At 44.2% G+C, this 17,033-nt stretch overlaps 1 protein-coding gene across 4 annotated transcripts in view; it reads right to left on the bottom strand.

The window, feature by feature from the left end:
* HYDIN (HYDIN axonemal central pair apparatus protein) overlaps positions 1-17,033 on the bottom strand; it is a 343,587-nt gene that overhangs the window by 241,009 nt on the left and 85,545 nt on the right. For all 4 annotated transcript variants that reach the window (XM_087940240.1, XM_087940242.1, XM_087940241.1 and 1 more), the window contains exons 12-14: positions 14,671-14,894; positions 14,327-14,394; positions 1,848-2,083 (exon numbers count right to left, since the gene is read on the bottom strand). In XM_087940240.1, coding sequence (XP_087796366.1) covers positions 1,848-2,083; positions 14,327-14,394; positions 14,671-14,894 — 528 coding nt within the window. The remainder of the gene's footprint in view (positions 1-1,847; positions 2,084-14,326; positions 14,395-14,670; positions 14,895-17,033) is intronic.

The following is a 17,033-nucleotide window of genomic DNA, read 5'->3' as shown; positions in this document are numbered from 1 at the left end:
TGAGAAATTGGCCGAAACAGATGCTGGTGCATTATTTCAAAGAGTGCCTGGACGAGGAATTGCTAAAAGTATGCCTATGCAGAGCACTGGGAGATCGAATCCTTGAGTGGTACCGGGTGGCCATTGCCATAGACAATGAAATAAGACCACATTGGCGCATCAGGCCAGAAAAACAGCGCAAAGACAACTTGGTCGCCGCACTACCCCATATCAAATACAAGAGTGGCCAACAGGGTCATTGAGCTTCTGAGTATTTGGTGCCAGCTCCTGTGCCCCAAGTGAGAGCACCCACCCCAGCCTAGCTGAAGAAGACTCCCAGAAGGCCGGTCGAAAAAGGAAAATTCATCTGCCAGGCCGTGGAGGTCCCCCTCTCTGGTGCCACAGGATAGGAAGGAACTCTGGTCCTCAATGCGCCAATAATACAAAGTGCAGACAGTGAGGAAGATGACCCAATGGTAAGTGAAGTTATCCGTCCTTTTCTGTTAAAAGTGAGATTAACAGTGCCCAGAACAGGGACCCATGTGGACACAGAGACCATCATAGATGCGGCTACACCCGTTGTCTCATCAGTCCTGCCATGGTAGAAAAATTGGGGATAAACACGAAATCCCTAAAAAGCCCCATCCGATTCAAACAAGTGGATGGGTCACTAATAGGAGGCCACCCAGCCATGCTTGTCACTGAACAGCTAATGGTAGAGATAGGTAGGCACTGGGAGCTGATTCACTTTATAGTAGTACTGAAAATGACTGAATCAGCCATCTTGGGTCCCACCTGGCTAGACAAATGGTGTCCTACGATCATTTGGAAAAGTGGCTATTGGAAACTCAAATTAGCGCTTGGCCCTGAACCACCTGCAATTCCACCCGATGAAGAGGCTAACAGACCGCAAACCTCAGACAATCAGAATGAGGCAACAGATGTGTTATCAGAACAACCCCCTGGAATCCCTTTGATTCTTGGGAATACAGAGACTTAGCATGTTTTTAACAAAGAAGAATGCAATGTACTCCCCCACCCCACCCCCGGCCCTCAGACTGTTCGATAGAGTTTGTGGAAGGGGCAGTTACCTAAACCCAAAATGTATTCCATGACACCCAGAGAATTGAGGGAACCAAGGGAGGACATTGATAACAACCTGGCCAGAGGGTTTATACAGCCAGCAAAATCCAAGATAGATGGATAACCCCCGTATTATTTAAGGAAAAGAAAGGGGGCGGGGGAATGAGGCTCTGCATTGATTTTAAAGAAATTAATACCATGTGCATACACAATAACTACCCTTTACCCTTCATGAAAGATATGCTGGGGCATCTGGCAAAAGGAAAAGGGTTTACTAAACTCAATCTCCAACAGGCATACTACCAAGTGAGGATGAAAGAAGGAAATGAGTGGAAAACTAAATATGAATAAGTTGCCAAGCATATGAATTTTGATCATGTGACCATGGGGATACAGTAATGATCATGTGAAAAATGGTTATAAGTCACTTTTTCAGTACTGTTGTAACTTTAAATGATCACTAAATGAACTATTTTAAGTCGAGGCCTACCCGTATTTAAGTACCATAGTTATTTTGAGCACACAGTAAGCAAATGGTCTTAGGTTGAGAACTACCCGTAGTTTACCTGGAGAAGAAATGTTATATTTGCTGCTTGCTTCATCCAAGACTAGGGATCTTTCAAGAGCAAGGTAAATAATTAACAACTCACTAAGTATTCAGCATTTTCAAGGGCCATTGATTGATTTCAGGAAGTCTTTCCATTGCATTTTAATCTCACAATTAAGTTCTACAAACAACTAGTTGTACTTCAAATTTCAGTTTCAAGGCTTCAGTGACTTTGTACCTCAATATCCAGAAATCCTTGGGGGCGAATGGTACCATAGCTAGGAGAGATGGTAAATTCCTTGGGCTTTGCAGATGCAAACCATGCCTTTCTCCACATTGGCCTTGAGATGTCAGAGGCTTGATCCTGACTCCTAATACTTGGATCTCCATTACCATCTCCTGGGACATGCAGGCTGAAAGTCATGGGCACCAGTGAAGTGTTGCTGAGGCAGCAGGACAGGGTTTGAGGAAAACCTGGAAGCAAGAATGGAGGTTGTAAGTAAGCTGAATTAGGGTTCTGAAAAGGACAAGGCCACCAAAGCAAACCCTCCCACTTTACACAAAGTCAACTTTAGGTCTTGCTAGCTTGTACTCTTTAGGGTAGTGGGATAAAGGGCAGCTTTTAGGAGGAAAAGCTCAAGAATGACAACAGATGGAACCAAGGAAATGAGAGGCAGTGAAGTGTGGTGTTTTGTAAGTTCATCCTAGGCCAAGGAAGCTTATTGGGTGTCTTTGGGCTAGTCATTTTCTTCATAGAAGCACTTCCTGACCGAAGAAGAGTTGAAAGTTTAATAACCATAGGGTATTGGAGGCACACTCAGAATTCCTGGCAAGTCTGCATACAGTCTGCTCTCAGATTCCTACTCTATCTATAGCTCTGCCCAATAATACCAATAATGACCCCCACCCACACCTCCCGACCATCACTGCCATATTGCATCAAAACTCTGCAACCAAAAGTGAACAAATGCACCCCCATGGTCTCCAGGCCCCACCAGTGAAACACCTGGGATTTCTAGTGAGCCTCTGCTGCTATGGTCACCCTCTCAACCCAATCCAGGATGCAGAGTGGGGCTTATAACAGAGCCCTCCACAACCTTAGGACACCCTTGGCATTCAGATCCCATAATCAGGATGCCCTGGTCTATCACTCTGCCTTTTCTGCCACTTTCTTTGTTGGCAGCACTGCCACAAGCAGCTGACTTCCAGACTATTATTGCTGTTATTGTTGTCATCATTGTTCCTCCTCCTCCTCCTCCTCCCCCACCCCATTAATCTTGCAAAAGTGGTCCATCAAGCAGTGCCAGGAAGACCAAAGAGAATGTAGGAGGAATATCTGCTTTCCTGAGCCCAATAGTGGCATTCAAACCAACCCTGTCAGATACTATAGCTTTCCAGGGCTTCCTTCTCTGAACTATGGCTATTTTAAGCCACATTAAGCTACACTTGTAATGAATTTCATGCTATAAAGATGTTGTGGCTCTGAAGTTTGAGCCTGCTTTATTAGAGGACGAAGACTCGGACAATGAGGAAGAGGAGGATTTGGAACTGCCTTCCTCCTCAGGACCTTCCTCTTCGGCAATGCCTTCCTCCCTGATTGTGCTTCAGGTGTCGGCAGATAACCAGGAAGGCGTATCAGAGTCTCTGACTGAGGATCAAGTTGAGGAATGCTGGATTGATGCGAGGCAGCATCATAGGCAAAAGTGCGAGCTGCAACGCAGAAAGAAGGGACAAATCAGAGTCTGAACTGAGAGACTGACACGCTCCACGGGAAATAAAAGTGGGTTTGTTCGCTCTGGGAAGTTTGTTTGGGACAAAGCGTGAGTTTTTCTGTGGAGCTTTGGTGCAGTCTGTTTCCTGAAAGCCTTCGTGATTTATGTTGCTCTTATCTGGTCGGACTTGGCAGGCAGCGTGTGTGAGACTGCCAAGAACATTATCGGCTCAAAGGAGTTAACTCTATTAATTGCTGGATTTGCTTGCCTGTTTGTATTCAGTGGAAGTTTGGACTTTTCACCTCCTTTGTAAAGGTGTGACATAACATAAAGATCTTCCCAGAAAGTATCAATAGGTACTAAAATTAAGTTGGGACTGACATTTTTGCAAAAAAATGGACAGAACTGTGAGATCAGAGAAGCCATAGCAGCAGCAGTAGCAGTAGCAGCAGCACTGCCTTCCTTTCATCAAGAGAGCTTCTTGCATAAACTTCAAACTTTATCCCATTCTCAACCCTGAAAAAAATCACTGAAATCCCTTGTTTCACAGCTTCAGAAGGGAAGGTCACAGAAGGGCGGAGCTGGAGTCACGACAGTACGGCATGCAATCTTGAGGCTCCAAGATCGCCGCCGATATCTCTGCTGTTGGATGGTCCCATTGGACCTAAACCGTCCTGTAGAGACGGTGACAGAGAAGAGCACATCCTGTCAATCCCAGGGATACTGTATGCAAAGTCCCTGGTAGATCCAGGAGAAGCCCTTTTTGACAGCGGCGGAGAGGCAGCCATTTAAGCTGCTGAAGCTGGCATAGCTCTGGAACGGAAGAGATCGGGAAAGAAAGTGTATCAGTTTGGTGAGATTAATTTCTACTTATTATTTTTTGGAGAGAACACCCTAAAAGACTTAAAGTGAAATTAAAAGTGAGGACAAAAGAGGTTAAGCAGCAAGATTAAGCTAAATTTAAACTGAAGGGTTTTTCCCCTTTTTATTGGAATTTGGTTAAAGCTTCACAATTTTAAACTGGACTGGTCTTTTCCTCTAATTTTTTACTTTTTAAATAATCTCTTTGAAAGTCTCTTTTGATTAGGACTCTTCTTTTTTTTTTAGCTTTTTCACTTGAGGTTTACCTTTTTCATTTTCTTTCTAAAGACTTTACTTTTTTTATCTATTTCTGGCTTTGGATATACGAGGGGAAGTGAAAGTGAAGAGAAATAAGTAACACTGCCATTTAGAGGCTTGGATACATTGTTTTCTTTTCTACTTGTTTATACATTGGAGTTACATTCAAGGAGCTTTTTTCTGAGCATGGCAGATAGTTTATACATTTGCTCTTCTGTGAAACTATTGATAGCCAGTGTCTGGAGTTGAAGTTGAAAGAAGACTGAAGTGACCTTGAAAACAGAACTGGAAATTCTGATTTGATTTACCAAAGAGCCTTGGACATTTAAGTGGCAGTGGTTTGCTTCCAGTCAGAATTGTCTTTCATCCTTTTTTTTACTTCCCTTCCAACTGGATTTTTATGTTGGAATCTTAGCCTTTTCATCCAGGAAGTAGAATATATTTTTCTCCCTTTCCTTTTTTTTTGCTGTATCTTTTTTATTAAGATGAACACAGACTTCTATTTTTTAAAATTTCTTTTTTTTATTTTTTCACCCTCTCTTCCTTTTACATTTTTCTTCTTTTTTTATAACTGGAACCAATTGCATTAAGGTATACAAGTGCCTGAAAATTTTTCCTTTTTTATTTTTTCTCTTTTTATTTTTTATTGGGGTGGCAGTTGTCTGCCCTCTTATTCTTTCTTTTTTCATCAATTATTACAAGATGAATAGAAAAATAGGAGCCTCAGCTTCTTCAATACCAACATCTTCCTCGTCACCATCTGGAGGACAACGATCAATACAGATGATGTTACAACAGGAGAAGGAGAAGGAAGTGACACTGCAGATGATTATGCAAAGAATCTAAAATATACAAGCAAAAACAGACAACATTGAAAAGAGAACAGAGAATATAGAGCAAAGAACAGAAGACAGATGAGAAAGTTGAGAATATCCAACAGATGATGATGAAATATGAGGACAGATTCAAGAAAATTGAAGAACAAGATGTACAAAGAGATTTAAAAAATGGAGATATTGATACTCGATTGAGTTAAGTTGAGACAGGAGCAGATCTTTGGGATGGGAAATAGACAGGTCCAAATTTTGAGATTCCAAAACATAGAAGAAAAGAGTGAAAACCTTGCTGAAATAATGACAGAAATCCTGGCAGAAGCATTAGAGATAACCAAAGAGAAGATGATGGATGGAATGAAGTGTTCTGTGTCTATACAAGATATGCAATGAGATATGCAACTACCAAGAGAAGTGCACATTAGATTTACAAAGAAAACTATTAAAACACAGATACTGCAGGTGGTGAGAGAAAATGCTAAAGTATAAAGACAAAGAAATTGCGGTACTGAAACAAGTACCGAGAAAAGTGAGAGAGATGAGAAGAGAATACTTATTTCTGACTAAAGAGTTACTTAAGAGAGGAGTAAATTACAGATGGTTAATACCAGAAGATCTCATGTTCACCTTGCAGGAACAAAGACACAGAATTGACACAGTTGAAGAAGCTGAGCTATTCTATCTAGAATATTTTAGAGGAAAGGAGGAAGATACAAGAAAAGAAGAGTCGCTAATCGAATTTCAAGAGGAGTGTATAACAGCAATTGAAAAAGAAGGAGCAGTAGGTGGTGTACCCAGAGAGCAACGAGAACCAAGATCTACTAGAGCAACAAATCCTTCTTATAAAGTCTAAAATGGATGAGAGAAAATTGATTACGATTAATATAAATGGACTTAATTTAGCCACCAAAAGAAAATATTCCATAAATTAGAGAAATTAAAGTTTGACATAATCTGCCTACAAGAAGTACGTTTTAAAAAACAATATGAATAGATATTGAAGCAACAAAAATTAGGGAAATTATTCACATCATTGACACAATGTAAAAAAAGAGGTGTGGTCTTATACATTAGAGATACAAGTCCTGTGGAACAAATTTATACAGATGATGATGGAAGGATTTTGATGGTGGAGATAATGGACAATAATGTAAAAACACTTTTAATAGCAATCTATGCTCCAAATGATAACCAAGTATTCTACAGGAAATTACATATGAAAATAATTGAACTGGACTATGCTAATATTTGTATAATGGGAGATTTTAATGGAATAATTAGTGATAAATTGGACTATAAAACACAGAAAACAACCAAGAAAATTAGAAAGACATTGCCAAAATCCTTCTTCCAAATGGTAGAGGAAATTAACTTAAAAGATGCATGGAGAGAAAGAAATGTGGAAAATAAGCAATGTTCTTTTTATTCAAATAGACATGCATCATGGTCTAGAACAGATATGATATGGATGTCAACAGAATTACTTCCTAACATACAAGAAATCGAAATAGAAACAAGTACTTGGGCAGATCACAATCCAATGACTGTTATATGGAAAGGACAAAAAAGGAGATCTAGATGGACTTTAAATAATACGATATTAACGGAAAAAGACTTTAAATAGAAAATAGAGAGAATTGGTTTTCTTTTTTAAAGAAAATAAAAAAGAGGATTCATCTTTACAGAATCTCTGGGACACGATGAAGGCCTACACAAGAGGTTTGATAATAGAATATACAAGAAAAAGAAATATAAAACAGAAAAAAACTTTTAAAACACTGGAAGATGAATATAAGAGACTGGAAAAAGAGTTACAGAAATTTCCACAAAAAAAGACATCAAAATTAAAATGGACATAACATAAAATGGGATTAATAGAAAAAGAGTTAGCACAAAAAATTAAAAATGCCAAACAGAACTATTTCGAAAGAATCCAATCAGATTAAGGAAAGAGTTTTTTGAAGATCTAAATAAAATACTGTTAAAATACATTTGGCGGGGAAAGAAAGCAAGAATAAAACTTAAACTGTTACAAGATGGAAGAATAAGAGGAGGATTCGCTTTGCCCAATTGGGAATTATATTATCAGGTGACAAACTTGAAGTGGGTAAAGGACTGGATAACATTAAGGAACAGTAGATTGTTGACCCTAGAAGGACATGACTTGCTGTTGGGATGGCATGCTTTACTCTGGTATAAGGGAACTAAAGCACAGGGGTATTTTAGAAGACACTATATTCATTGTTCTTAAACTGGGAGAAGATAAAAAAGCTATATTATTTAAAAATTCCATTATGGATATCTACTTTGGAAGCTTTTTCTTATCCAATAAAATATAAAAAGGAACAAAGAGTTAGATATTGAATGAAAAGGGTGAACGTAAATCTATCCAAGCGTTGGAAGAACAATGTATAAAAATGAATTGGATTTCATATGTACAAATACAATCTGGATTTGATAAAGATAAAAAAAAGGTTTCTATGATAAGTTGACTGATTTAGATAAAATTTTGATGGGTACTGATGAAAAGATAATTTAAAAACTCTATGGACATTTATTAGAATTTAAACTAGAGGAAGAACAAGTTAAAGAAACGATGATTGCTTGGGGGAAAAATTTTGGACATGGGATTGATTTAGAGTAGTGGTTCCCAAAGTGGGTGGTGGGATGCCTTAGGGGGACGCTAAGAGCCAAGGGGGCCAGCAGGGGGGGTGCTAAGAGGCGGCGAGGGGGCGTTCGAGGAGCCGGTCTGCAGATTCACCCATTGACTAGCACCGCTCCGGAGCTGGTGCCACAGCTGCCAGCCCCCTTGGGGACGCTAAGAGGTGGAAGGGGGGCATTCGAGGTGCCAGCCCTGCAGGTTTACCCATTGACTGTAGTAATGCTCCGGAGCCGGCGCCTCCAATGTAGAAGTGGTGGCACGTTATGTCCCGCCACAGCCACATTCGATGCGCTGCCCCCTGCCATCTCTTAGCGTCCCCAAGGGGGCCAGCAGAGGGGTGCTGAGAGGCAGCAGGAGGGCGTTCGAGAAGCCGGCCGGCCCTGCAGTTTCACCCATTAAGGCGCCGGCTCTGGAGCGGTGCTACAGTCAATGGGTGAATCTGCAGGGCCAGTGCCTCGAACGCAACCCTGACACCTCTTAGTGTCCCCAAGGGGATCAGCAGAGGGGCGCTAAGAGGCAGCAGGGGGTGGCGTGTCATATGCAGCTGCGGCGGCATGTAATGTGCCACTGCTTCTGCGTTGGAGGTGCCGGCTCCAGAGGGGTGCTCGTCAATACCTGCAGGGCCAGCCGGTGCCTCGAATGCCCCCCTGCTGCCTCTTAGCACCCCTCTGCTGACCCCCTTGGGGATGCTAAGAGGTGGCAGGGGGGCGTTCGAGGCGCCGGCCCTGCAGGCTCACCCCATTGACTGTTGTATCACACCAGAACCAGTGCCTCGAATGCGACAGCACATTGGGAAAAGCCGCCGCCACCACTTTCCCAAAGTGCTGCCGTTGTCGCATTCTGTCTGTCTGTCTGTCCGTCCATCCATCCATCTATCCAAAAGTTCTGTCTGTTTGCCTGCCTGCCTATCTACCTACCTGTCTGTCTTTCTGTCTACCTTCTTACCTAATCTACCAATATAGATCTATCTACCTACCTACCTACCTATCCATCCATCCATCCATCCATGCAAAAGGTCTGTCTTCCTGCCTGCCTGCCTACCTACCTACCAATATAGAACTCTCTGTCTGTCTGTCTGTCTGTCTGCCTGCCTGCCTGCCTGCCTGCCTTTCTCTCTCTCTCTCTCTCTCTCCATCCATCCATGTTTGAAGCACCGGCCCTGCAGGCGCATCAGGAAAGTAGAGCAAAGCCAGTTTGGGAGGATGGACCTCAGGGACCCCAAACTCATAATTTTAAATCCCGGAGACCACTAATATGAATTTTGTATGACAGTGGCTTTCTGGCGTTGGTGGGAGAGAGAGAGAGAGAGAGATCTGATCCAACCTCTCTCTCTCCCTCTCCCACACACGAACAGGCAGGGGTGGGATTTAGACCCCTGATCTAAAGCTGTCAAAACTCCAAAAACAGGTCAAGTAGCTCTGGAGAGGCCAGTCATAAATTAGAACACTTGCTAAACACCCGGCCATTAAGTGAGGACCACTTGTATTTGGTTTGCCAGTCACCTGGCCATGCCCACCCAGTCACATGACCAGCAAGCCACACCCACCCAGTCACATGACCAGCAAGCCACACCCACAAATTAGGCCACGCCCACAGAAATTTGAATCCCACCTCTGGGTGGGGGGCACCAAGGATGAGTTTGTAGCACCAAGGGGGCAGTGGATTTAAAAAGTTTGGGAACTACTGATTTAGAGAAATGGAAAAAATTGTGATCTCAAAATTATAAAATGACAATTTCAACAGCTTATAAAGAAAATTTGGATAGGATGTTTTACATTTACCCCCGATGAGAATTGCGAGAATATTTAAGAACAAATCGGATAAATGTTGGAAATGTCATCAGGTACTGGTTCATATTACCATATGTGGTGGACATGTTCAGATACAAAAAGATATTGGACACACATGGTTGGAAAAAATGATAAAACAACACATAGAACTTTAAACCAGCGATATTTGGAAAAATGAAAAAATACCTATGCAGGCGGAAGTGATTAAGAAAATTATGGACTGTGCTGAAATAAAATTGACATTTGAAATTAGAGAACAAAAAGATAAACAATTTTTTATGATATGGGACTTATTTTATCAATGGTTAGATAAAAAGACATGGTAATGAAATAGACTAAGTTTTGTAATAGAAGATCAATAGATTGATATAGAATATAATACAAAATATATAACCATTGGATAAATGTATAATATAAATTTATAATAAAATCTAGAATATCTCGTATAAAATGATGGAATAATAGTTTAGTCAAATGAATGACTAGTAACTGATAAACATATAGGCATAAACCAGACTGACAATTTGAGAACCTATATAACTTGTGAGTAAGGACTATGAAAGGATAGCACAAAAGAATTGTAACCAACTGAAACACTGTATGTATATAATTGGAAGATGGTTTTATGTTTTTTAATGTTTTTGTCTGTATATGTTTGTCTTAAAAAATAAAAATATTTTTTTTAAAAAAAGAAGAGAAGGTCAAAATATGGAAATGCATTCACAATATAGGTAGTCCTGAGTTCTGACCGATCGTTTAGCAACTGATCAAAATTACGACAACCCCTCAAAGCTATTGATAGTGATTCCAAAGTGACTGCATTTAGGGCGCTCAGCAACCGGCCCCCTTTTACTGCAGGGCCATCTGCAGCATCAGAAGGCCATGGGATGGCAATTGAGGAATCTTTTGCTAGAAAGAAGCATTTATTTCCCACTTCTAGAATCACCCAGCCCACAGCAGACCATGAGTTCACTTAACAACCACCATGTTTGTTTAATGACCACCACATTTACTTTACAAATGCAGTTCACTTGTGACTGCTGTAAAAAAGATTGTAAAGTCAGGTCAGTCAGACAATGACCTCTTTTGCCAGCATTGTGACTTATGACTGCAATTGCCAGGCTTGACTACAGTTGCAAGTTGAGGATTCCCTCAGCTATTAAAATTCCATCCACAATTCTTTTCCAGTTACAGCTCCTGAGAGCCTTTCCTCACAACAGAGCCTCCAATTCTGTGGAGTCTCCTAAAAGAGTTGCCCATCCTCCAAAGGAGTCACCACGGCTTGACTGCACTCCCTGCTGCTTGGACTTTACTTCCCACCCTCCCCTTTGTCCCTTTGTCCCTTTGTCCCGTCTCCCAAGTGAACATACTGAACATCTGGGCATGTCTATGGAGGTTCTCAGTCACAGGTCATGGTTGTCCCAGAGGTGCTTTTCAAAAGCTGAACTTTCTTGCTTTTTTCCTTGAAAACATTTGCTTCTCATCCAAGAACCATACTTTCCTTTTGACCAGCAGGTAGCAAATGACCAGCAGGAAACAAGCTTCTTGCCTTGTCTAGCCTGGAGTCCCCCTCTGGGGGACTTATTGGGACTGCAAAGCAAGCCTTGGACTAGATGGATATCGGCAGGGGTGGGATTCTACCGATTCTGCATGGTTCTATAGAACCGGTTGTTATGATTCTGTGCAGTTCAGAGAACCGGCAAATCGCACCATTGGCTGGCCCTCCCCCTCCCCTCCACGCCCAGTCAGTCCTTATCGCACATGCGCAGCATCGCCTGCAGCCTGCTTTTGCCCACCTGCCAGGCCAGCCATTGCTGCATGCCTTCCGCTGTGCCCTGCTGATCTCCCTGGGTGAGTGAGGTTCTGCAAGCTCCAGGGCCGAGTCACCTACCTGCCACTGCCAGTCGTCTTTCCCCCCTACCGCACTTGCCTTTTGCCACTGCCACCCACCACCCTAGCCCCACAGCAGGTAAGGCCCAGCAGCTGCGGTGAATCCAGGCGGGGGGCGAGATGCAGACTGCTGTGGATGCAAGCTAAATTTCACTGTACCGGAGGATATGTGGAGAGGCTCATGTACTCCTGCTGCTGGGAAAGCAAGAGAGTCTTTCCCACCACAGCTCCAGGTAGCAGAGAGAAACAGGATTCAACTAGGCTGCTTCTCTGCTGCCTGGAGCTGCCTGTTTCCCTATTGGAGGGAAACTTGCAAACTTTTCGCTGTGCGGGAAAGACTCTCTTGCTTTCCCAGCAGCAGGAGTACATGAGTCTCTCCACATGTTCTCTGGTACAGTGAAATTTAGCTCGGATTCACCATAGCTACTGGGCCCTAACCCTTGCATGACACTTTGCTGCCCACATGACCCCTTTGCCTGCCACCCCTTCCCTCTCCCGCCCACAGCCCCTTTGTTGGACCCAGAACAATTGCCCTGGTTGGCCCCACCACGCCCACCGGTTGCACCCGCGTCAGCAACAGACGTCATCATTTCAAAGTTGAGGGAGAAGTTGGGGAAGGGGGTGGAGGGTTCTGCAGTGGCCAGCACAAGAGCTTCTCTGTGAGAAGCGGGGAAGTGGCCTTCTAGTGGTCTGACCTGGTGTTCAGGCCGGCGGGCCATGGGAAGTCAGAGCACCAAGGGAAAGGGGGATTGCCAGGAGGAGCTGCCCTCTCTGTGCCTAATTGGGACCATTCGGAGTAGTCCTAGGAATTGGGGGAGCCGAGCTGCCTCTCCTTGCCTTCTTAGCTCAGGGAACGGCCATTTTCTGCAGGAGGAGGACTGCGCAGGGGGGAGGTCTACCTGACTCCTCCAGTGTCTTCGCTGGATTATTTGGACACTTGTAAGCAAGCACAGCTAAAGGCACTGCTGTCGCACATCAGCCCAGGCCTCACCCTGCAGCTCTGTAAAGCCAACACCAAAGAAGTGGCCATTCAGGTGAACCTGCAGTGCAATGCTCACTCGGATCTCAGCCACTCCAGGCCACCCGACCTCAAAGCCCCTCGGGCCGGCCCAGCTGGGAGCCACCACTCCCAGGCTTCTACTCACCTGTACTACGCCACCGCCTCTTCACCTTGCCTGAAGCAGCTGGCCCTGCCCCTCAACCTCCCCTCCCTCGCCTGGCCTGAGAAGGTAAGGGTGATGGTGGGGAATAGCGAAGCGGTCAGGTCCCTATCTTCCCCTCTCTCTCCCCCACTCTGTGTGTCTGTGTGTGTGTCTCTATGTGTGTCTCTCTCTCCCTCAAAGCCGCGGCTGGGCTTTTCTTGGCATTCTTTGCTACTTCTTTCATTTCTTCTTTTTGGAATCCAGACTGGCTGAACAACAATCACCAGCCGCGGTGGAAGCATCTCTTTGGGCAACCATCCTCCTCCTCCTCTCGTGACCAGCGGCTATGGTGGGGCCAGGAGGGTGCACACACGAGAGGAGACGCTCCTCAAGCAAGTGCCAAAGCACAGAAAAACTGGGTGTGGGACAGGCGGCTGATTGCTTGAGGAGGGTCTCCCCGCATGTATGCACCCTCTCAGCCCTGCCACAGCTGCTGGTTGTGAGAAGAGGAGGGGGTTGGGGGGAAGATAGGAGAAGGATCGCCCAAAGGGACACATCCACCGTGGGTGGCGATCATTGTTCAGCCAGTCTGGATTCCAAAAAGAAGAAATGAAAGAAGTAGAAAAGAGCGGCAAGGAAGGCTTGCTGGCTTGGCCCGGCTGCGACTTTGAGAGAGTGAGAGAGAGTGAGACAGACACACACAGACACAGAGTGGGGGAGAGAGAGGGGAAGTGAGAGAGGGGCAGAGAGAGAGAGAGAGATGGGGGGGAGAGAGCCATAGAGAGACAGACAGAAAGGGGGGGGGAGAGAAAGAGAGGGAAAGACAGAGAAAAAGAGAGGGAAAAAGCAAAATAGGGAATGAGAGAGGGAGAGAGAGAGATAAGAAAGAGAAAGAAAGAAAAAATAGAAAGGAAGCAAAGGGAAGAAAAGGGATAGACAAAGAAAGGGAGAGAGGAAGGAACAAAGAAAGAAAAAGAAAGAAAGAGAGGGAGAGAGGAGAAAGTGAAAAAGATATATGGATAGATAAATACATGGGAGGAGGGAGAAAAAAAGGAGAGGAAGGAAGGACACAAACTCTAGCTTTAGAAGACTCTGAAACAGCACAGCAATCTACAGCTGGAAGGGATCTCAGAGGTCATCTTCTAGTCCAACCCCCTGCTCCAGCAGGAGATCCTTACAGAATCATAGAATAGCAGGGTTAAAAGGGAATGTGTGCATGCATGCATGCATTCATGTGTGTGCATAGCTGTCAAAACTCCAAAAACTGGTCAAGTAGCTCTGAGAAGGTCAGTTGTAAATTAGAACACTTGCTAAGCAACCCGCCATTAAGCGAGGACCACTTGTGTTTGGTTTGCCAGTCACCCTGGCCAGGCCCAGCCAGTCACATGACCATCAAGCCATGCCCACCCAAGCCAAGCTTACCCAGACACACGGCCACCAAGCCCCATCCACAAATTAGGCCACGCCCACAGAACTAGTTGTTAAGAAATTTGGATCCCACCACTGCACATTGGGCTAATAGGCCAAGGTGGAATCCCCAAACAAAGTGAATGTAGAGGACTGGCTTACCGAAGGAGACATCCCCAAAATCAAGAGAGGGGACACTGAAATGGAAAGTGGGTCCGATGACGCAGCCCCTGAGGTGAAAAACGGAGAGATTTTTAAAATACAAAGAGAGCAAACCATGCTGCTGCAGCAGAGATCAGCAATGAAGACACCCACTGATTCTGCCAGATGCCCAACAGAGTGAGTTCCATGAAACATTTTACATTCAAGTGTATTTTTTTCTTATCACAAAGAAGAGATGAATCCGCACATGGCTAACAGACCTCACCAGACAGTGCAAATGCCTCTGTGAAAGTTAGTTAACCTTAACAAGGACTCTAGCTGATGTTCTAAATGTTGGGACTTACCGAATCACTAAGGTCACAGGCTGGGGAGATCCATTCACATGGAACTTGAACTCTTCTGAGAAGGGGCCCAGGACAGTAGAGCTGAAAGAAATGTGAATGGCCTGATGGCCCCCCGGTTCAAGGATTCCTTCTCTGGGTTGAAAGGCAAAACAGGCACCCAGCACGGTGGAGGGCCACATCAGGTGGAAGAGGGCATCAATAGCTCCTTGGTTAGATAAGATTGCCTGGCACAGAGAGAAGGTAGAAAGATAAGTGGGGGAAGGAACTTGGCAGTTCAAGAACCAACAGTGGTACCTCTGAGTTACTTCTAAGCTGTGTGAAAAGCCACAGTTCAAAGGTATCCACCTAAACGGGTTCTGACACTGGATTGCATTAGAAATGGCCTGAAGAACTGACCTAGCCAACATTTGTTACTGGTGGCTCTGGCAATACACATCATAGCAACTGGGTCCAGCACCATCATGGGGCATCCTTGAATCCCTACCCATTTATTTTGCAGAATTGCCTCCATCCTGTAAGAGTATTACCTAGGCTTCTTTTCATCATCACCCTCTGGCCTGAGAAATCCCGGAGACCCTTTGCTGAAGGGCAAATGCCCCTCCTGGCCTTCCAAAGCTTATAAAGATCAGATTGCTTCAGACAACATTGAAAGATTTGGTGCTACGTGGGCAAATTTGGGGTTTTATATACATTCTTATTTAGACATTATATATTTTATGCATTTGTACTGATGATATACACTGAGTGCACAATTATTAGACAAGGGAGTATTTTGATCGTATCAGCCTTTGTATGCATATTTTGCACCTCCAAGTTATATAAATTTAAATGCTTAGTGGATGTAAGCAGATCAGGTGATGTGTATTGTATAATGAGGGAAGGTGTGGCCTAAGGAGATCAACACCCTATATCAAAGTGTGCATAATTATCAGGCAGCTTCTTTTCCTCAGGCAAAATTGGCCCAAAAAGAGATTTAACTGATTCTGAAAAATAAAAAAATATATAAAAAGTCTTTCAGAGGGATGCAGCACTCTTGAAATTGCTAAGATTTGGGGGCATGATCACAGAACCATAAAACATTTTGTTGCAAATAGTCAACAGGGTTGCAAGAAACTATTGACAAAAAAACCCCCACATACCTTAACTGCCAAAGATTTGAGAAGAATCAAATATGAACCTACCAGGAACCCATTATCTTCCAGTGCAGTCATATTTCAGAACTGCAACCTACCTGGAGTGCCCAGAAGTACAAGGTGTTCAGTGCTCAGAAATATGGCCAAGGTAAGGGTTAAGGGTTAGGGTTAGGCTGAAATCTGACCACTACTTAGCAAGACACATAAGTTGAAATTGAAAGATTGTTCCAAGAAATATCTGAAGACAGATTTTTTCAAAGATTTTTGGGACTGATGAGACGAGAATGACTCTTGATGAACAAGATGGATGGGCCATGGCTGGATCAGTAACAGGCACTGTTAGATACGGCCGGAATGAAGTCTCAGAGCCAGGGATCCGCAACTCAAGTTTATTCCGGTAAGTACAACTGCTTACTCAACAACCAGTAACGGCTGGTGGGCAACCCTTATATAGCAGGTACCTGCCATGCCGTTACCCAATCACTTCAAAGTGTATTTCCCGTGGTAGTCGTGGTGGGCTATTATGTGTCCGCACCTGCGCAGACATAACAGGCACAGAGCTCCACTTCACTCAGATGCCAACAAGGTAGAGGTGGGGTACTGGTATAGGCTGGTGTTATTAAAGATGAGCTAGTTGCACCTTTTTGGATTGAAGATGGACTCAAAATCAACTCCCAAAATCTACTTTTTAAAAGGGACTGTCAGTTCATGTATCTGACATTTCTTCAATGGAAGAAGAAAAGGTGGGGAGGGGAGACTGATAAAGAAATCCTTCTTGATGTAACCTGAATATATTTAATCTTATATCGAATTTGTATAACCTACACATGATACAATGGAGGGATGAAACCCAGATGGCCAGAACCTATCGCCTCTGAGAGAGACAGCCAGGAGATGAAGAGACCATAAAAATTCCACAGTGGGACTTCCGGTTTGAGCCTCTTCACGGACAGACCAAAAGCATGATCATGCGCGTTTTCGGTCCGTGCTCGCCGCTGGAGCACCCCGAGCCGGCTGGTTTCGGAGCTAAGCCACCCCGTAGAGGTGGTGAAGAGGGGGGAGACTGCCAGCAAGATTGAGGAGAGCCACATCTCTCCTCCTCAGCTGGCCATTACTCCCTTTCCCGAAGGCGTTTGCAGTGGGGGTCAGAAATGGCCACCACAAAGAAGAACTCGACCGGAGAAGAATGTGCAGGAGGAAGATAAGAAGAGAAAGTTTTGGTTGACCGGG

Source organism: Pseudonaja textilis, chromosome 11, assembly GCF_049901715.1.
Source record: "Pseudonaja textilis isolate UNSWEBS1 chromosome 11, rPseTex1.2, whole genome shotgun sequence".
Classification (NCBI taxonomy): domain Eukaryota; kingdom Metazoa; phylum Chordata; class Lepidosauria; order Squamata; family Elapidae; genus Pseudonaja; species Pseudonaja textilis.
The sequence above is the reverse complement of the archived record's forward strand: the minus strand, read 5'-3'. Positions and strand labels throughout refer to the sequence as shown.